General features: G+C 42.3%; 1 protein-coding gene and 1 non-coding gene across 4 annotated transcripts in view; both read right to left on the bottom strand.

Moving 5' to 3' along the window:
- TUFT1 (tuftelin 1) overlaps positions 1–21,457 on the bottom strand; it is a 36,789-nt gene extending 15,332 nt beyond the window's left edge. For 2 of the 3 annotated variants that reach the window (XM_010996785.3, XM_010996787.3), the window contains exons 1-3: positions 21,328–21,454; positions 3,618–3,692; positions 3,127–3,228 (exon numbers count right to left, since the gene is read on the bottom strand). In XM_010996785.3, the coding sequence (XP_010995087.1) occupies positions 3,127–3,228; positions 3,618–3,692; positions 21,328–21,387 (237 nt within the window). In that variant the 5' untranslated portion in view covers positions 21,388–21,454. Of the gene's footprint in view, positions 1–3,126; positions 3,229–3,617; positions 3,693–21,327 lie in introns of all 3 variants that reach the window. The other variant, XM_010996786.3, reaches the window with a different exon arrangement.
- Positions 18,888–19,017, bottom strand: LOC116148267 (small nucleolar RNA SNORA11). Its single transcript, XR_004131785.1, has one exon. It is a non-coding gene; the product is annotated as a small nucleolar RNA SNORA11 (small nucleolar RNA).
- Positions 21,458–22,223: the final 766 nt, after the last annotated feature.

Genomic DNA, 22,223 nt, shown 5'->3' with positions numbered 1-22,223 from the left:
AACAAGTTTATCTGAACTAGCACAACACTCACATGCATGTAAGTAAATCACGGAAAGGGGGTTGTTTAAGGGGATTTACACATTTTTCTCTGTATATCGTGCTTGAATCTTTTTCAACTTAGAAAATATTTCTTTATTAGTTGTATTAAATAAATCAGATGCACAAGTTAGTAACATGTATGCTCAAGAAAATATATTGTCTGTGGTTGCAAAAAATGGAAATAAAATATCCAACAATGGAAGATTAAATAAACTATGGTATGTGCATAATAGAATATTATACAGTCATTTATGGATACAGAAGATGTTACAAAGTACCATTAAAGGTGGGGGGACAAGCAAATTGTAGAATAGAGTATATAATATAATTTAAAAAAAACACATATGTATAGGAAAATGTCCAAGAGGATACACTACAACAGTGATTACATTGATAGAATTATGGCGTGGTTTTACTTTCTTCAAAGGCCATGTAATGACTCTGAGTAAGAAAAATTAATTAAAGGCATCCAGATTGGAAAGGAAAAGGTAAAACTATTTGTAGATGACATAATCGTGTATATAGAATATTCATATAAGAATGTCTGGAAGTTCCTCAAAAGATTAAACATAGAATTACCATCTGACCTAGCAACTGCACTACTGCTAGGTAGTATCAAGAGAATTGAAAACATATGCTCACTCCAAAACTTGTACATGAATATTCATAGCAACATTATTCATTAAAGGAAGGATACAAGATCAATATACAAAAAATAGTTGTGACTCCATACATTAGCAATGAACAATCCAAAAACGAAATTCAAAAGCCATTCTATTTATAATAGCTACAAACTGGGGGAAAAAACTTAGAAATAAATTTAACAAAGTCCAAAACTTGTATTCTGAAAATTACAGAACATAACTGGAACAAGAAATAAAAGACCTAAAGAAGTAAACAAACATCTGTTTTCACAGATTGAAAAACTTAGTATTGTTAAGGTGGCAATATTCCCCAAGTTGAACTACAAATTCAACACAATTCCTGTCAAAATCCAAGCTGGCTTCTTTGCAGAAGCTGACAAACTGATCCTAAAATTCACGTGGGGTAGGGTGGGTATAGCTCAGTGGTAGAATGCATGCTTAGCGTGCACAAGGTCTTGGGTTCAATTCCTAGTACCTCCGTTAAAAAAAAAAATTCATACAGAAATGCAAAGGATCCTGAATGGCTAAAACAATCCTGAAAAAGAACAAAATTATTACAAAGCAATAGTAACCAAGATAATGTGGGACAGACCTAAGGACAGACATGTAGACCAATGTAATACACATGAGAGTCCAGAAATAATAATAATATAATAAAAATACACTCAGTTGATTTTCAACAAGGGTGCCAAGAAAAGTTAACGGGGAAAGAACAGTCTTTTTAACAAATGATGTTGGTGAAAATGGACATCCTCATGCAAAAGAATCAAGTCAGACCCCTTCCTCACAACATACACAAAAATTAACCCAAAGTGGATCACAGACCTATTCATAAGATCTAAAACTAACTCTCTGAAGAAAGTATAGGAATAAATCTTTGTGACCTAGGGTTAAGCAAAGCCTCCTTATATACAACACCAAAAGCAAAAGTGACAAAAGAAAAAATATATATAAATTGGATCTCCCCAAATTAAAAACTTGTTTCAAAGGACATCATCAAGAAAGTTCAAAAAAACATATAGATATATACATATATATGTATAACCAAATCACTAAGCTGTACACCTGAATCTAGTACAATATTGTAAATCAACTGTACTTCAATTTTTTTCAAAAGTTTAAAAAAAGAAGAAAAATCCACAGAATGGGAAATATTTTTCTAAATCATGTAAGGGTCTAGTATCCAGAACATATAAAAGAACCCTTATATCTCAGCAATTAAAACACAAATGAGGGGAGAGTATAGCTCAGTGGTAGAGCGTGTGCTTAGCATACACAAGGTCCTGTACCTCCATTAAAAAAAAAATTAAAACACAAATGAATTTTTCAATGAGCAAAGGATCTGAATATACAAATGGGCAATAAGCATATGAAAAGATATCATTCGGGAAACGCAAATTAAAACCACAACAAGATACCACTTCATGTCCACTAGGCTGGCTATAATCAAAAAGATGGACAGTAACAAATGCTAGTGAGGATTTACAGAAATTGGAACCCTCATACATTGCTGGTGGGAATGTAAAACGGAACAGATGCTTTGGGAAAACGTCTGGTAGTTCCTCAAAAGATTAAATATAGAATTACCATATGACCTAGCAAATTCACTACTGCTAGGTATCATCAAGAGAATTGAAACCGTATGTTCACCCAAGGATTTGTACATGAATATTCATAGCAGTATTATTCATAAAAGCAAGTAAGTGGAAACAACCCAAATGTCCATCAACTGATGAATGGGTAACAAAATGTGATCTATTCATTCAAGGGAATATGATTCAGCCATTAAAAGCAGTAAGCATTGATATAAGTTACAGCGTGGCTGAGCCCTAAAAATTCCGTACTAAGTGAAAGAAGCCTGACACAAAGGGCCACGTGTTGTGTGATTCCATTTATACAAAATGTCTAGAAGGGGCAAATCTGTAGAGACAGAAGGTAAACTGATGATCGCCAGGAGCTAGAAGGGGTGACTGAACATGTTCTGAAATTAATAGTGGTGGTGGTTGCACAGCTTTGTGAACAGCCTGAAAACCACTGGATTGTACACTTTAACTAAGTGAATTGCATGGTATGTGAATTATATCTCAAAAGGCTATTTTTAAAAAAGAAATAACAAAAATTGTTCTAATATGTAAAAATAAGTTCCATAAACACACTTCCCACCTGTCTTCACAACTTCCAGCAGCTAAATATGGCCAGTGGGTGACACCTCGAAAGGTCATTCCACCCATCCCCATGCCTGGGGCTGGGTTGCACCAAAGTCACTATAGATTGACTGTGGTCCCTTGGTGTTCATTAAGATTCTTCCAAGAGATGGCCAGGAACTAGCATCGTGGGTCTGGTTCTTCCTAGTCAAACCACAAGCTCTCTTTGGCCTTTCCCTTCCAGGTGTCTGCAGGGGGATGGAGTGGAGCAGAAACAGTGGAGGTGAGCTAAGCTTACCTTAATAATCTCTTCATGTCCATCATTGGACTCCACCAGTTCCGAGGCCAGAGAATGCCCGGCTGAGCGGCCGGACACCATGGCATAGGTCTTCCTGCCCGCCTGCCAGAAAGAGAGAGAAAAGTGGCTCAGAAATCACATGACAAGCACAGACCTTTTGCCCCTCAGCCAATGCACAAGAACCGCTCCTCAAAAGACTTGAAGGGTTAGTCCGATTTTCATCTCCAAAAATTCACTTCAGAACCTCTACCAGAAGCCACACAGCAGCAAGAACACAGGACAGGGGAAATTAGTAGAAATTGCAGGTTAGTTTTAATATTAGTGGGGGGTCTCCCCATCCCCCGAAGCAGAGCACAATACCGAGGGCAGCTGGGGTGTCTGAAGGGAGATGCTCCAGCCAGCACGGAGACAGGGGGCGGAGACAGGGGGCGGCAGCAAGGAGGGAGGACTGGATGAGGGAGGAGGCCTCACCCCACCAGAAACCTCGATACCTGCTGAGCTATGCGTTCAAGTTCATCTCCTGTCAGTTCACTCTGGAGGGTCAGCCTGAGAATGTCCACGCTGCCCTAATAATGACAATGACAGCAACGATAACCTCTTACCTTTACAGTCTACTACGAGCACAGGTGACCTTCTGCCAGCCCCGCGGAGAGGGCCTTGTTACAGCCATTTCTCAGACAAGACAAGCTGAGGTCTGCAGAGGTGACATCAGCTCACCCAAGATCAGGTCACTCCTGGGCGGTACGGACATCTCTGGGGCCTCTGACAGTGCTCTTTACCCCACACAGACACTACACAGCGCTTCGCTCCGTGTGGCTCCAGAGGGGCTGCCCTGGGCCTCGCATTACAGGAAGCACACTGCATGCGTTACCTCTTTCCCCAACCCTGAAAGGTTGGTCATCCCCAGTCCAGAACTTCTGCCCCTGACAGCCAACCAGGAAGTTACTGATACACTTTTTACAAGACTAGGATATCTTTCTTGAACCAAACCATACGAAGGTCCCTTAATCCAAACCCTTATTTCTATGAGCCACACAGAAAATAATTCAAATGAGGGCAGGCAAGACAATAGGTATTTAATCTAGAGATCAAATTAATTGCAAAGGAAGAAGCAGACTTTCTTTCAACAACTCAAAGAAAGTTTAAAAAACACTGTGTGGTTACGAGGGAGGAAAGGACAGGGGGAGGGATAAATCGGAAGTTCGAGATTTGCAGATACTAACTACCATATATAAAACAGAAAAACAACAAGTTTCTACTGTATAGTGCAGTATGGTGTATCTTGTAGTAATTTATAAAAAGGAATATATGCATGTACATGGATGACTGAAACTTGCTGTACACTAGAAATTGACACAACATTATAAACTGACTATACCCAATAAAAAAATTTTAAAAAAAAAACCCTGCACTGTGGGGAAAATAGAAAACCAGAGAGGAAAAAACTCGGTAAGAGGAAAAAGCAGAGGGCTAGAGATTTGCGGAGATCAGAACATTGAGAGAGGATCAGCAAGGGAGAGCGGACCAAACCCCGCCAAGAACCTATGTTACGTGCACAGGTGCACAAGAGGCTTAGCCACCTCTGGTTCCCACTGGAAAAATAAGGTGTTGGACTAAATATCTCTCTTGCTCCTTCCAGCTTTGGTATTATGAGAGCACGAAAGAGGGGTCTATGCCTATCCCAGCCAGTGAAGGGAGGATGGGTGCTGAACTAGCCATGCTGAGAGTGACCTTGAGGTCATTGGTCATACCCTGCCTTGAGGTCCAGAAGTATAAAAGCCATCTCAGTCTTAACAGGTTTTAAGGAACTTCCTTAACCTTTCAAATGTCCACTGGAAAGAAAGAGTGGACTCTGCTCAGCGAGCTGGTAGAAGCTTCTTTGGGCAGGCAACAGTCCTTCCTACCCAAGAAAGAGTAGATTGGTGGAGAAGTAATCAGTCTCTATAGTCAGATACTTAACTCTCAGTGATCTTGCCGTAAAATGGGAAAACTACCCTCCAACAGAGGGGTTTCTGGTTGAAGATTAACTGAAAATGTATGGAGGTAGTTCTCTGCCACATTAGAGGAAGGTAGTCAAGTATTAGCCTCCTCTCACTTCTTGGAATGAACCCAAATTTAAGAAAGATGGAAGACACTCCCACATGACCCTTAAGGCTTTCCAATCCTGGCAATGTAGCTGGGGTTACAAAAACACTTAATTCCTACCAAACAAAAGCCAGATCCTTAGTGTGGCATTTAAGGGTCTCCACAGTCTGAGTCAACTCACGTCTCCTGCTTCTGCTCTTCACTGCCCTCCAGCCAATACATCCCATGCTTTCCCCCTTCAGTAACTTTGTTCTCATCATCTCCTTTGCTTTCAATCTTCTTTCTTTCCATTTTCACCAGAGGCAACTGCAAGTCCCTCAAGAGTTTGCATTCAAATGCCACATCTTCCATGACACCTCCCTACATTCTGTGGGAATTTCCCTCCCTGAGCATCACAGGGCCTCCAGTGGGGGTGGGGTGGCACCTGCCTCTCACTTATCTGTGATCTGTGAGGAACTGCCCCTTCTAACTGTTAACTCCTTGTGGGCTGCTGTCTGCCTCTAACAAAGGGAAGTATTTTCTGAATGCATAGTGAGTGTTCCATGACATCTAGGTCAAGAGAACATTACAAAATAAAGAAGAAGAAATGATTTCAAAATAGCCAGAGTGGCTGATGACTCTTTTTCCCCAGGACACAGGCATGCACTTTGATTAAAACACAACCTCCCCATTCCTGGAGGCAGTTGGGATAAGCTGGGGCACCCCTCATCCAGAACAAAGGAGTTACTAATCAATGAAGACCATCAAGTCTGGTTCATTTCATGGCATTCTACTTGGAAGAGCATAGAGAACTAGGCTGGACTGGGGCCTTGAGAGGTCATCACCTCCATTCATGTCATCAGAATCCAAGTTTGAAAGAAGAAAGAGAGAGAGCTGAAGAAGTACTCAAGGAAATAATGGCTGAAAGCTTCCCAAATTTGGCAAAGACATAAAAAACCTGAAGACTGAAGGAGCTGAGCAAATTCCAAACATGATAAACCTAAAATTCATGCCAAAATATATCATAATTAAACTTCTGATAACTAACAGCAAAGAAGAAGTCTTGAAAGCAGCCAGAGAAAAATGACACCTTACCTATAGGGGGAAAACAATTTGAACAACAACAGATTTTCCATCAGAAACCATGAAGGCCAGAGGGAAATGGCACACTATTTTTCAACTGCTGAAAAAAACCCTCTCAATCAATAATCTTTTTCCAGGAAAACTATTCTTCAGGAATGGGAGGAAATCAAGATATTCTTAGGTAAAGGAAAATTAAGAGAATGTCTTACCAGTAGACCTATACTAAAACAATAGAGAAAAACCAATGAAACAAAGAGCTGGTTCTTTGAAAAGATCAATGAAATTAATAAACTGACAAGCAAGACTGACAAACAATAATAGAGACATAGATACCAATATCAGGAATGAAATAGCATATTTCTACAGACCCTGCAAGTATTCAAAGTATAAGGTATGCTATGAACTCTATAAACATAAACTTGACAATTCAGACATAATGAACCAAGTCTTCAAAAAATACAAACTACAACAGTGCATCTATGAAATAGGTAATATGAATAGCCTTATGACTATTAAAGAAATTAATTTCATAATTTAAAAAGTCTCTAAGAAGAAATACCCAAGCCCAGATGGTTCCAGTGGAGAATTCTACCAAATACTTTTTAACATTAAAGACATAAACAACATGGACAGCAAAAATGTGGGTAAATGCAATAGACTTTCTCTCTCTTCTTGAGTTTTCTACATTATGTTCAATGATTGAATATTTTTTAATTAGCACCAATGCGATTTCTACATAATCTCATCCAGAAAATAAGAGGGGAGAATAATTTCAAATTCACTTTATGAAGCTATTCTTACCATGGTAGCAAAACCAAAGCCAATTTTAAAGAAGAAAAAAAAAACCTACAAACCAATATCTCTCATTAACATACAGATTTTATTCCCTAATATTTTGTTAGGACCCAGGTAAAAGACATAAAAAGATATTTCACTGAAGATACACAGATGGCAAATAAGCATAATAAGCAAATAAAAAGATATTCAACATCATCAGGGGAAATGCAAATTAAAACCACAGAGAGATACCACTACACACCTATCAGAAAGCTATAACAAAAAACACACCACCAAACACTAGCAAGAATGCAGAGAAACTGGATCACTGACACATTGCTGGTGGGAATATAAAGTGACAAAGCCACTCTGAAAAGCAGTTTGCAGTCTCCTTAAAAACTAAATGGTGGTGGGGTGGGGCAGCGTAATAGAGCACATGCTTAACATTCACAAGGTTCTGGGTTCAATCCTCAGTATCTCCATTAAAAAATAAAATGAAATAAAAAACTAAACATACAACTACCATGTTACCCAGCAATTATACTCCTGGGCATTTATCCCAGAGAAATGAAGACTTATGTTCACACAAAAACTTGTACATTAATGTTTATAAGCAGCTTTATCTGTAATGTTCCAAAACTGGAAACAACGCAAACGCCCTTCAGTAGGTGAATGGTTAAACAAACTGTGGGAGACCCGTATGATGGATAGCCGTTACTATTCAGCAATGAAACGGATATTGATGCACGTGACCACAATTTCCAAAAATTAAGCTAGGTGAAAGAAGCCAATCACAAAAGGTTACAAACTATATGACTCCATTTATATAATATTCTTTTTTTTAACTTAATTTTATTTTTTTAATTGAGTTATAGTCAGTTTACAATGTTGTGTCAACTTTCGGTGTATTTATGTAATATTCTTAAAATGATAAAGTTACAGAAATGGAGAACAGATTAGGGGTTGCCAGGAGTTAAGGGGAAGATGGGGGTGGGAAGGAAGCAGGTGTGGCTGTAAAAGGGCATCCTGAGTATCTTTGTGGTGATGGAATTGCTCTATCTCGACTGCATCGATGCCACTACCCTGGTTGTGACAGTATACTGTGGTTTTGCAAGATGTTTCCACTGAGGAATGCTAAGTAAAAGGTACAAAGACCTCTATTATCTCTTTTAACTACATAGGAATCTACTATTATCTTTTAAAAAAAATACTACCAGAGACAAAAATTAAAGAATATAATAAAGAAAATAAGTAATTATAACCCTACTACTCCAAAATAGCCACTATTAAAATGTTAATGTATTCCTTATAACTTTTCTATGCATATTTTTGAAAGGTCTACTACTGTACACAGTAATATACTGGCTTTTTTTCCCCTTTAATATTTCATCATTAACTTCCATCACATTAAACATTCTTCAGAACTGGCTTATAATGGCCTCTAGTACACCACTGAATTGATCAGACTAATTTATTCAAACTAAACCCTCCCACCCCAGTGTAGGTTATTATCAACTTCTTTCATTTTATTTCTTATCTATTTATTTATTTTAGAAGATACATTTTATTTTGATAGTTAGAATGAGACGACACACAACAGTACCTAGATCACCACCAGATTTGCTGCTGGGTCCATTACCCCTCAAGCCCAACTTGACTTTCTCTCTTCTTTGCAGAAAAAGAATAGCATTCGGAACAGTTAGCCCTTGGCTCAAACACTGGTTCCGGCTTTCATTTGTTGTGTGGATTAATCCTATTCTCCCTCAGCCTTAGACGACACTTAAGTGAGAACACAGTGACTAATATACACAGACATACAAAAATGCCAGTTCCTCAAAATTTGACATAATGTTCCTCTTTAAAATATTTTTCATAAGCATATTCCATATGCTTATAGGTTAAAGTACATATGTCTTGCTATGGAAAAAGATGATTATTAACTCCTACTCCACATATACTCAAACATTAATTCCAAGTGGACTGCAGATATGAAAAGTAAAACAATAAAGGCTTCATAGAACATCTTTATGACCTTGGCAAAGGCAAAATTTTTCTTAAACATGACACAAAAAAATCCTCCCCTCTCAAAAAATTGATAAATCGGACAATATTAAAATTTTGAACTCTTGTTCATCAAAAGACATCACTTAGAGAGTGCATGGCAACCCACAGAGCCAAAGCTATGCACTCCATGAATATCTGACAAAGGCTATTCAGAATACATTAAGAATTCCTACAAATAACAAAAAGACTAAAAACAATGTGGTATCCTGGACTGAATCCTGGGTTAGAAAAAGGACATTAGTGGAAAAACTGGTAAAATCCCAGTGAAGTCTATAATTTAGCTAATAGTATTATATTAACATTAATTTCTTAGTTATCACAAATGCACCATGGTTATGCAACACCGAGGGAAACTGGGTGAAGTGTATATGAGAATTGTCTGTATTCTTTGCAACTTTTCTGTAAAACTAAAATTATTTCAAAATAAAAAGTATATTTAAAGAAAGAGAGAAAGACAGGGAGGGAGGGAACATGAGAGGGAGAGAGGGAGAGAGAGCAGTGCCCAACAGAAAAATGGGCGAAAGACTTCATTCAACAGATACATCACATAAGAGGATATCCAAATGGTCAATAAACACATGAAAAAGGTTCCACCTCATTAGTCATCATCATCAAAGAACTAGAAACTAAACCACAAGGCACTAGCACAAAATACCCATCAGAATGACTAAAATGAAAACAAAAACAAAAACAAAAAGTACCAAGCGTGGCTCTGGAAGAATCAGATACATACTGATGGTGGGTTTGTTCATTACCACAATCACATTGAAAGTATCTACCAAAGATGCACACATGCATACCCTGTAATGCAGCAGTTCCACCCCTGGTTACCTACTCAACAGAAATGCATACAGACATTCTCCATAAAAAACATACACTAGAATGTTCATGGTATCAATTTTCATAGTAGCCAAAAACTAGAAATCACCCAAATGTTTATCAAGAGTAGAATGGATAAACTGTGATACAGTCATACAACAGAACACTGTACAACAATGAAAAAGCAAATGCACTACTGTACATGCAACATGGATGAACTTTACAGAAACATTAAGCAAAAGAATTCAGAAATATAAGTATACCACATGGTTCCGCTTACATAAACAGTATCCAAAACAGCAAAACTAGCATGTGCTTTAGAAGCCAGGATAGTGTTTAGCCCTGAGGGTGGAGGGTAGGTAATGGCTAGAAGGGGACAAGAGGGGGCTTCTGTGGTACTAGTAAATTTCTTGATCTGGGTGACGGCTAGAGGAGTGTGTCCAGTTTGTGAAAATTACTTGACTGCCCATTTATGATACATGCACTTTTATGTATGTACGTTATTGCTTAACATACATTAATAAATGTATGCTTTTTAAAAATAGAAAATAAGAAAAAGCTGAAAACTCCTTATCATAGCACTAAAGTCCCCTCATGATCAGGCCTATCACTGTCTATATCACATAACATCTTGACTCCCACCAGGACCCCACCTGTACCCCACACTAATTACCCCTAACGTTCCTGATCCAATTGTAGGAAGGCATCCAAATCCAAATCTCTATTTCTGCGGATGAGTCTTCCACGCAACACATGCTCCCACCTCCCCACAGGTGCATGTGCTGTTTTCTCCTCCCCTCCCTTGCCTCCTTGGGGAGTTCCCTCTCAACCTCGAAGGCTCAGCTCCATCCCAGCAGTCCTCAGTCAGAGCCTGCTCCTGCACCCGCTGCCCCCTACACAGCCCACACGATAACCCCAGCGCCATTCCTTCCTACGTATTCATTCATCTCTCCAATAAAACCACAAGCTCCTTGAAGACATGGATAGCTGATTTAGCCCAGCGCCTTGTTTAGAGCAGGCACATCAAAAAATACGTGTTGCGTGCATTCCAGGTAATGCGGCCTGGGACTTTCCCAATTCCCTTTCTCTTGAGAACACCAGGCTCCTCAGCTTAGAGAAGAGGTATGGAATACCATGAAAAGAGGGAAAACAAGAAAGAAAAAGAGCAAAGACTAAAAAAGGCAACTCTAAGAAGAAATGTAAGTGGCTAATAAACAAAAGATGCTCAACCTTACCACTGACGAGGGAAATACAAATTAAAACAATGAGTTATCATTTGGGGGAGAATGTTATCAAACTTAGGTTTAAGAAGTGTAAAATAAGACACGGGGAAGTATGCTCACGGCAGCACTGTTTGCAAAGGCAAAACTCTGGAAACAACCCAACTGGTACACTGACAAGAAAACAGACGACAAACAAAGAAAAACAAAAGAAAAAAATATTAAATTTTTTATTTAAAATAATAAATAAAAACAAAAATAAAAAAAAAAGAGAACAGATGAATAAACTCTGGCATACTAGTACAATGAACTACTACCCAGCAGCGAAAATAAATGACCTACAGCTACATGCATCGACGTGAATGAACCTCAAAATTAATATTATGCAAAAAAGTAAGCAGAACACAGATGATACCATGTATGTAAAGTTGAAAAGATGACAAACTAAGCGATATATTCCTTGAGCATGCGTTGGTAATGTTCTGTTTCTTAAGTTGGTTGTTCAGCACATAGGTGCCCGTTTTATTTCTATGCTTTAAAACATCCCACGTACACAAGTCTCCTTGCTGTTCAGTAAAGCAATTGAGAAATTTCATGTAAATTCTACGGAAATATCATTTTTAGACCAACTGAATGGCAAATTTTAAAGATACTAATAACATCTAGGGTTGGTGAGGATGCAGAGAAGACTAACCTCACATGTACATCGTTGGAGAGAGCGTAAATTTATAAAAGTATTTTTGGAAATTAATTTGGGCCAGATAGAGAAAGAAATACCATATGATATCACTTATATGTGGAATCTAAAAAAAAAAAAAGGGAAAAAAAAGGACACTATGAAATCTTCTATAAAACAGAAACAGACTTGCAGACATAGTAATCAATCTTATGGTTACTGGGGAAAGGGGGTGGGAAGGGATAAATTTGGGAGTTTGAGATTTACAAGCGTTAGCCACTATATATAAAAATAGATTTTTATAAGTTTCTGCTGTATAGCACAGGGAGCTATGTTCAATGTCTTATAACAACATTTAATGGAAAAAAATATGACAACGAATATATGTATGTACATGCATGACTGGGAAATTGTGCTGTACACAAGAAATTGACCCATTGTAAATGATGGTAGTTCAATTAAAAAATCAAATTAAAAAAATTTTTTTAATTTAAAATTAATTAATTTGGGGGGGTGGGTACAGCCCAGTGGTAGAGTGCATGGTTAGCATGAACAAGGTCCTGGGTTCAATCCTCAATACCTCCATTTATTAAAACAAATAAAACATTTTTTTTAAAAGAAGTTAATTTGGCAACAGTAATAAAAAGAGTTTGCATATTTTGTAAACCCTTTGACCCAGTAATTCCACTTCTAGGAACATGCCCTATGAAAACCCACGCACACCTGGTCAAACAGACATGTGTAAAAATGTTGACTGCAATGAAGACCTGGAAACAGCATATCTATTCTCAAGTGAGTGAGAAAATCAAGTATGACAACATCCATGCTATGAAATACTACACTGCTGATAAATGAACCTCTACAAATCGACAGTAAAAGATCTCCAAGATGTATCAAGTGAAAAAAGGCGAGGTACAAATTCATTCATGAAATATGACTTTTCATTTATTTAAGTACACGTATATGTTTATAGCACTGGTAACTGCCAACCTCCAAATAAAGCAACTACTGCAGGCTGAGACTATTGGACCTTGTTCTAAGGGCTCTACATGTATTAACTCATTTAATCCTCACAACAGTTGGCATGGTAGTTATAAACCCCCATTTTACAGATGAGAAAACTGTGGCACAGAAGTTAAGTATCTTGCCCAATGTCATACAACCAGTAAGGAGCAGAGGCAGAATTCAAACTCAGGCCCTGTGGCTCCAGAGTCTGTGCTCCTAACCACCATGCCACCCTGGCACTTCTTGAAAGTAAGCACAACGGAGAAGCATTAAACTCATACACACTAAGCTAGGGAAGACCTGGAGCGCAAAGGGACTTTCAGTCCATATACTTCTATAGCGTTTTAAACTTCTGCAACAAAAATGTATTTGTGCGACACTCCTATAATAAAATACATAAATAAAGAGAAGGAAAGAAGAAGTACTCAACTTAGAGCCAGAGGTGGGGTCTGAGTCTGAACGACACCTCCTAGTCCTTGAGCAAATCCCTTTATCTCTCTGGGCAGTTTTCCTTCCGCAAAATGGGGGTAGGAATACCTCCCTTGCCTCCATTCCGGGCAGGTAGGTAGTAGATGTGCAGGAATGGTGTGAAAGTGCTCTGCAAACCATACATCACTTCAAAAGGCGAGGCAGCATCAGCTTTCCCAAGGAGCTCTGCAACGGCTACAAGGGAAGGGGGGTGGGTGGGACAGACTGTCTAAATGGAGCCTGAGAACAAATCCAGGGTTCTCTCTGGCACCTCAACCTCCAGAGCCAGAGAGTCTAGTCTGTAAGGCCGCAGACCTCACCCCGCAACCCCAGCCCACAGCCACGGAGGGAACCCGGGCCCCTCTCTGCTTGGTACCATCGGTTGCTTTCTGGGGCGCAAGCGACCTCAGGGCCGTGAGCAGCTCCAGGGAGCTTTAGGAACACTGCAAGCTGTCTGGCAGGCTGGTCCCCACGGGAGACTCTCTGAAAGGCATGATAGGAAGGGGAACCATCTTCTCTAGGGAAAAAGGAACAGAGCTAATCACAAGGTAAGCAGCCTCTAACCTCATAAACATTCCTGGGGAGAAGCCGAGCCACCTCTAAATTATAGACAGCCTCTCCACTCTGTTCAAACAAATCTCCATCTGTGACTCACTCCTCAGAGCGGGGAGGGGGTAAACATAGCTGAGGGCTTAGAGATCAAGACGCTAAGGAGAAGGGATAGGGAGATAAACGGGGAGGCCCCAGAGGTTCTCACACCACAGGCTCACGTGAATAGGGGAAGGATCTATGGGAAAAATGTCTCCCCAGCTCCCGCTCCCTACGCAGCGATGGGGGCCATGAAGACAGGATGGCAGCTGAGGGTCAAGGGTCTTTCTAAAAGGAAGTAAGGCAAGTGGAGATTGCCCCTGAGCTGGAAACCAGCACCCTTAACTTATTCTCACCCTGCAACCTACTCCTCCATCACTCTGTCCCTCAGTCCTGTCCCTCTCCCACCTGAAACGTGCATGGTCTCTCAAGCTGCTGCAGAAGCAGCCACCTCAGTCCTCCCCTTCTGAGAAATGGGACTAGCCAGTGCCTCGAAACAATGGTTCCCCAGAGACCACGATGAGAAAAGCAGTAAAGTCGAAGAGGCCAGATGCAGTGGTTGGAGGTCAACCCTCTCCTGGCTGAGACTCCCAACCATTCAGCTTGCTGGTCTCGGGTGCCCTTGGTCCTGCCTTCTGCAGGGCTCTTTAGGCCAGAGACGGCTCTTTGTTGAGTGTAGCACAAAGAATCATTCCTGCTCCTCCCCACAGATTAGCCAACAAAACAGGTGTTTGCCTTTTGTCTGGCTCCCAGGCCCACAGGCACAGGCTGGACAAGCGGAGGGCTGACCAGGGTGACTGGGAGGTGAAATGAGAAAAAGGGATTTAGGGTGGCACCCTCAGTGGCACGGCCCTTCTCATTCCCTGGAGCGCTGGCACAGGACAACACTGGGCCCTGGCAGTGGGGGTGTGTACACATAGGGAGGTGGGCTCCTGAGTTCTCAGCTCTGAGGGAGACACCCTTTTGCTCAGCCATTCTCTCTTCACGAAGCCTACTTACCTAGTGCTCAGCCAGCCTGGAATGAGGGGGCCGTTCCCAAATGCACCCTCCCCTCTCTAGTCTCACCTTGCTTTGTAATTTTTGCTTCTGTGCCCCCAAACTCTGGAAGATCATTTCCTTTTCCTTTCTTTATTTAACCTATCTCCATCCCACCCTATATTTTTCTCTCCTCTTCCTGCCCCTGCTGGCCAGGCTTAAATCTGGGCCACCAGCTTCCCTGGCACATACCTGTTCCCTCAACTAAACCTCCCCACGCATAGGAGACAAAGGTGTTTCACAAGACTCTACACGGTGACCCAAAGAGGCACATGCCATAATTACCAGCAGGCGAGGAAGCTAGTCCCACCTGCTCTGAGCACATGTGTCTGGAACCGAAACCATCTGGGTGTACAAACCACCCCACCACTCCCACCCCGGAGAAACATGGGCAAAAGCTGGTGCCAAGTGTCTGATGATTTAGTGAGCCTCTGATCCTAGGTCTTCCTGCAGAGCCCAGGATTCCCCAAATTCCTGGCAGGCTTGGAGACATCAACTGTAGCGCCCCTGAAGGTAAGAACTCGGCAATGAATGGGGGAGATGGAAGGGTGTGAGGAGGAATTTATGGGCTGAGCTTGTAGCAGGTCTCATGAGAAGCAGGAACAGGCAGTCACCAAGCTTCAGTGGTTCTTCTATTCAGGAGTTACCTCCCTACCCAGGCTTCACAGAGCCAGGGCTCCCACCATTTTGTGTGGGGGGTGGGGGGTGGGGGGGTGGAAATTAGAGGGTTTTTTTTAATGGAGGTACTGGGGACCCTGTGCATGCCAAGCACACACTCTACCACTGAGGTGTACCCTCTCCCCCTAGAATTCACTCATTCCTTTGGAGTAAGCATCAATGACTCCAGATGAAACCTCTTTTAAAAATGCAAATATTCTGACCCAGCAAGTCCAATCCTAGGTATTTCTTTCCAAGAGAAATTAAAACATATGCCTACACAAAACTTGGAAACAAATGTTCACAGCAGTATTATTCATAATAGACAAAAAGTAGAAATCACCCAGAAGTCCACTAACATTTATTTAAGATGAACGTATGTCACAATATATCCATATGATGGAATATTATTCAGCCATAAAAAGGAATGAAATATTGATTCATGTTACAACATGGACCAACCTTAAAAACAGCACACTTACTGAAACAAGCCAGTCACAAAGGATCACATATGATTACGTTTTGATAGAATATTTCAAGCAGGCAAATCATAGAGAAAGAAACTGGTAAGGTGAGGGGAGGGGTTGGAGGAAAATGGGGAGTGACTGCTAATGGGTCAGGATTTCTTTATGGGGTGACGAAAATGTTCTAAAATCAGTTGTGTTGATTACTACAACTCTGGAAATATACTACAAACCATTGAATTGTATACTTTAAATTATATCTCAGTAAAGCTTTTATAAAAAGAAAATGAAGCCTATAGTAAGCCTTCAATAAATCACAGCATTAGTTTAAAAAAAAAAAAAGAGTGGGGCTCAGGAAAGACTTGGCATTAAACTAACTCAGATTCTGAGGTCCCAAAGGAATGACATCTATTCCAGGGTAAAGACAAAGGTTCAGCCTACAGCTGATATAAAATTTCAAATCCATTCAGGCATTGAGAGAACCCCTCTGGCCTAGACTGACCAAGATTTTTAAAAAGTAGAGACAATTGAGGGGAGTGGGTAAGAGCAAATACTCTAAGGACAGCACTGATTAGAATACTTAAAGGGAATCACCTTATCAGAGAGCCCAGAGCATCATGGAATACCAGCTGCCTTGGCCATGAGGTCAGAAAGAGGAGGAGGAGGAAATGAGCCCAGAGGGAGATGCTAAAGTATGAACCCTGACTAAGACAGTTCCAGCTGAGTTGGGACTAGCAAAGGTTACTCAGGTCTTCAACCAGGGTCTACCTATAGGTCCCTTCTCATCCTCAAGATCGCCCACTGGCAGAGGAAAGGGGAAAAGAACAGGTAAGAGCAAACATCAACATAATGACCAGACCAGAGAGTTCCCAGACTCTTTCTCCATCCCTCGACCAGGGGAAGTTAAAACAGTCTAGCCAGTGAGTGACACACAGAAGCAACAACTAACACTGAGCGCTCACCAAGTGCCAGGCGCTGTGCTTAATATTTCATATGCATTCCTCACAATAACCTTACGGAAAGGGTGCAATTATCACCCCCGTTTTACAGATGAGGAGACAGAGACTGAAGAGATGAAGTAATTTACCAAAGTGACCTTGGCCAAAGCAAACACTGAAGCGCTGACTATAGTTCACCGGGTCAGATTCCCAGAACTAGGCTCTTAATCACAAGGCTATTAAAAGAAATCCTAGTTTAGTCAAAAACTGTTGTAATCACATTGGGAAGATGGGAGAAGGAAAAGGGAGCATGTGAGGGGTGGGAGTATAAACTTTCCTATAATTCCTACAACCGGAAGGCAATGACGTCTACAACTGATAAATCAAGAAGTACCACTATAAGCACACTATTTAGAAAAATGGCAGTAAATTCTACAAAAGAGAGTTGAAAGTGGTAACTTCCAGGGGGCAGGACTTGGGTAGGGAATAGCTTACTTTTAAAGGCCTTTTGATATTATGAGCTCTTTTTAAAATCATGCACATACACTCCTTTGATTAAAAAAATGACTATGTAAGAAAATCAGAGATCATTCAAATCAGAGTCTAATGTAGTGAACCTCTGTTGCTTTTGCCACACAGTTTCCATCCTCCTCCACTGATAACAGCACTTAGGTTTTGCTTTGGAGAATTTCCCTCCTTCACTGGGTAATCTGATGGGTCTGTCAATCAAGGAACCGCAATCCGCCCTGGCCAAAGGGGCAGAGGGAACAAGGGGCCAATGACACCCTCTCCCTGGACTCTTGAGCAGAATGGCAAAAAGACCTAAAACAGCTGGAACCAATTCACCCAAAAGCAGAAGCCCTCCATCACTTTCTTCCACCTATCGAGGCCCCAGGACTGCCTCGGGTCGGACTTTTTAAACTTTCCCTTAAATTCTGTAAGCCGCCCATTTCCTTCTAATAAATTCCTCTCCTTAAGTTAGCTGGAGCCATTCTCTGTTGCTTAATGGGAATGTCTAATAAAAATGAGTTTGAGGGTAATTTGTGCTTTTATTTGCCAGTATAACTTACTATAGTGGCTTGCAAACTTTTTGGACCTAAAAAAAAGTATTTAACATCATAATCAAAGAAACACACACATATATACAATATGTATATGTATGTATGTATGTGTGTGTGTGTGTGTGTATGTGTATATATATATATATATATATATAACTGAAACAAAAGTTTTGCCCAAAATGTCTACCCTAACACTCTTAGAGTGTTAATTCTAGTTCCTTTTTTATTTTAGGACTTTTTTTTTTAGAGCAGTTTTAGGTTTACAACAAAATTGACAGGAAGCTACAGAACTCTCCCAAATACCCCCTCCCACACACATGCATAGCCATTATCAATATCATTCACCAGAATAGCTACTTTTTTTTAACCAAGGATGAACAGATACTGACACGTCATAGTCACTCAAAGTCCACAGATCACCTTAGGGTTCATTCTAATGAAGTGAACAATGTTGTATGTTCGATGCGTTTGGACAAAAGAATGACATGTCCATCATTATAACATCATACAAAGTATTTTCACTGGCCTGAAAAAACTTCTATACTATGTACATTCATCTTCCCTCACACAACAAAATCCTGGCAACCACTGATCTTTTTACTGTCTCCATAGTTTTGCCTTTTCCAGAATGGCATATAGTTGGAATCCTTTCCTTCCTTTCTTTCTCTTGAAAAGAGAGGTTCAAAGTCTTCATGTCTGTAAGACCATTCATGGCCCACCCATGCATGAATTGGACAGGCTCTAGATGGCAAACTCTTCCACTAAAAACTACAGCTTTTCCTCCAACATCGAACCCTGCCTCACGGGTCCCGCACAGCAACCACATGGAGATGCAGGGGGACATAGGTAGGGTATTTGTTCACAGGAAGGGCGCATGTTTTGTGCCCCTTGTCACAATGAATCCAGATTCCTGTTCAGTGTGTTGTGAACAGAGGAGTCATTTCTTCAGGCTTCCTGCTCTGAGCACATCATCTACTTCTTTTTTAATGCTGGTTCTGACCCACTAAGTTGATGTCAGTGATTATGTGATTATGATCAGCAGTTTGAAAAACACTGGCTCCCTGTACCTGCCTCCAACAGTAAAAGCAGCCCAGAGAATAAATTTGCCTTATTTCCATGTCCATGTTTGGTGCACTAAGGCACATGGCCTGGCTGGTGAAGAAATATCAACACAGTCCCAGGGTTCCAACACTCACTAGGACACACTAGTCAGTTAAAACTGTCTACACTGCTGACATGGGAGAAACGTCTGATCGTTTATTTATTCACTCACTCAGCACATGTGCTGAGCACTTAGTCAATGGTGTGAATGTACCACAAGCTCCTGCGGACTGTCCAGAGCCATAAATTCTATCTGCTGGGTGGCTCAGAGGAGAGGAATCCAGAACAAAGCCTGTCTCCTGACTGATTGATTGTTTACCATCTCCTCCCCTCCCTTAAGAGCTCAGGAATGTCTCCAACACCAGATCTGCGCAATAGTTATTTCATTCCCACCTTTGAAGTAAAACAACTCTCAAGTCTAGCCTAGAAAGAAGGAATAAAAAGGAACTTGTGTCTCCCCCTGTTCTACAGGTCTCTCATTATCAGCTTCAAACTAATCTATGGCTGGAGATTGTCTGAATTCTTCACTATTTTCCAATTCACTCTTTCTGCCCCCAACAGACAAGCAGAAAAACAGCAAAGGACAGAAGAAGGTGTCAGTTCATTCCCAGCATTGCCCGTGACTGGGATTTAAGACTTTTCTGGATCTCTTTTCTACAGCAAGCAAAAAGAAGCCCAAACACCCCTCTCCTTTATTTTCTTCATACCCTGTTCCTTGACTCAATCATTCCAGAACAGTGAGCAAGCGCATGGAGCAGGACTTGTGGCTGACACAACAGAGAATGGATTCTTTCCATCTCTTCTGCGTCCCATAGCAGAGGGAGCAGAGAGCGGTAAGCTACAGAAGATGAGGGATGGGGAGAACTGAGTTTGGGCAGTAGCGTGACCTGTGTTGTAATGTGGTAGAAAAACTTCACAACCTGGGCAGAAATGGAGAGGGGACTGTGAACAGAATTAATTGATCATCTATATCCTAAACTTGAAATGATTAACTATTTCATAAATATTCTTTAAAGAGCCATAATCCAGGTGCAGATGGGTTAGCTCTATCTCAAGGGCGTGCTGAGACAGGAAGAGGGGAAGGGAACCAGACACAGAGTTGGGGGGTGGGTAAAGGGAGGGATAAAAACTTCCATTTCACTTTCCCCTACAACAGCTTGGAAATTGATGAAATAGTACACATCTATCCTAGGTTAAGTTCCCCAGCAGAGCCTAGAAATACTCAGCCACAAGTTACCCTCCTTTGCCTCTGGAGGAGAAAAAAAATCATACGGTCTGCTGCGGTGAGGAGAACAGGGGCTGGGAGTCAAGGGAGTTAGGGGAGCAGGGCAGACGGGTCAGCCCTGGAGCAGACGCGTTAGCACTCCTCTCCCCTCACAATCACACTCCATCCAAAAGCCCTCGCGTAGGTCACTTGCCTCACCTTCTCAGCCCTGGTTCTGGCATTCCCTCCATTCACTTGCCCTGGGCTTGGTGGCTAGAGACGGAAGCAAAACCAACAAAACGTCCCAGGAAGCAATCGGTTGGCCGATGAGGGGAGGGGAGCAGAACTGAACGCGGGCAAGAGGAGAAATCCGAACAGAGATGGTTACCCTCAAAAAGACAGCCCTATCCCTCCTAACGAAAGGCAAGAGTCCCCGGCCAACCTCGGCGTACTTGGAGTTCTACCGCCCCCACCCTTCAGTCCAGGACCTAGGGTTTCACTCCCTATCCTTTGTCTTGCTACTGATCACCCAAAGCACCATGAAGTTCTTTGAAGGACCTCTGAGGTCACCAGGACCCACAGAAAAGCCTAATCCCCCTCGTCGGGAACCGAAGTCCAAATGAACGCAGGGGGTCCCGTCCTCGGGGCTCCCCCTTCGACGACCCAACTAGCCGCCCACAGGGAGCCTGAGTAGCACGCACTGGAGACCCGCGCCGAGTCCCGGGCGGGAGCCGCAGTGTCCTCTCCAAGGGCAGGGACGCCCCGAGTTCTCGAGCCTCAGTAGAGTCTTCATGCGCGACTCCCCAGGACTCCCACTGCCTGCCGCGAGGCGGCGGAAAGAGCGAAGCTCCGGGAGGCGCTGACCACACCGAGCGCAGGGCCGGGCGATGTCAGGGAACTCGCGCGCGGCACGGGAGAGGCGGAATTGGAAACCGAGAATACCGAGGGAGGGCGGCGGCGCGGCCGCTTTTCCTTACCGCGGTCTGCCCCTCCGGATGCACGCCCACCAGGGTACACCAGTTACGCGTCCCGTTCATCTTCTTCCGCAGGGGTCGCAACACAGAGACCAACCCTCGGCCCTGCGGTCCGGCTCTTACTAGGCGGCCGCGCGCCGAAGTGCCGGCTTGTATAGGCGCGTCAGGGGTGGGGCTGGCAATAGGACACGCCCCCAGGACGCCGCTCGCCAACGAACGGGAGCAAAAGGGCGATGTGGGCGTGGCCTGATAGCTTCAGATCACGCCCATCTGCTTTCGGTCAGATTTACCTAAAGGTGGGGCTTGGAAGCTACTTAACCGCTTAAGTGAAGTTTTGCCTAGTTAAATGATTGTACCTCAAACATTAGTCTGCCCTCTCCTTTCAACTCCAAGACCAGTGTTCGTAAGAAAGAAGCACCGTGCCAGCCCCTGGAGGATGAGGCGTTGGAAAAAGCTTCCATACATTCTCCTCTCCCTATATATAGGCCAGCCTGTAGGCTTTGTGGAGCTGAGCAAACCTTTCCTCTACCATATAGATCCAGGGCCAGCTCATTCAGACTGGCCTAAGCCAGTCTGGCAAGTGCGCTTCCCTGGCAGGAAGCCCAGGCCAAAGTCAAAGCCAGCTTGACTCTGGGTGGGGCTTGTTTTGCAGAAGCTGTTACACCAAAGCTGTCCTTACATGGATGGGAGAGGCGGGACACATTGCCTTAAAAGGAATTTGCATCCTTGAGAAAGGATGAACGTCAACTTCTCCAAAAGCATTTGCTCCCCTAGCCCAGGTTAGCATCTTAAGGGCCTAGCATGGTTAAGCATGGCCTTGGAGCCTCTTGCAGCACAGTTTGCTCTCCGCAGATAGCCCCTCCACTGGGCTGTGGTCCACATGGATATCAGACAGGAGG

The sequence above is a fragment of the Camelus dromedarius genome, chromosome 23 (assembly GCF_036321535.1).
Source record: "Camelus dromedarius isolate mCamDro1 chromosome 23, mCamDro1.pat, whole genome shotgun sequence".
NCBI lineage: Eukaryota > Metazoa > Chordata > Mammalia > Artiodactyla > Camelidae > Camelus > Camelus dromedarius.
The sequence above is the reverse complement of the archived record's forward strand: the minus strand, read 5'-3'. Positions and strand labels throughout refer to the sequence as shown.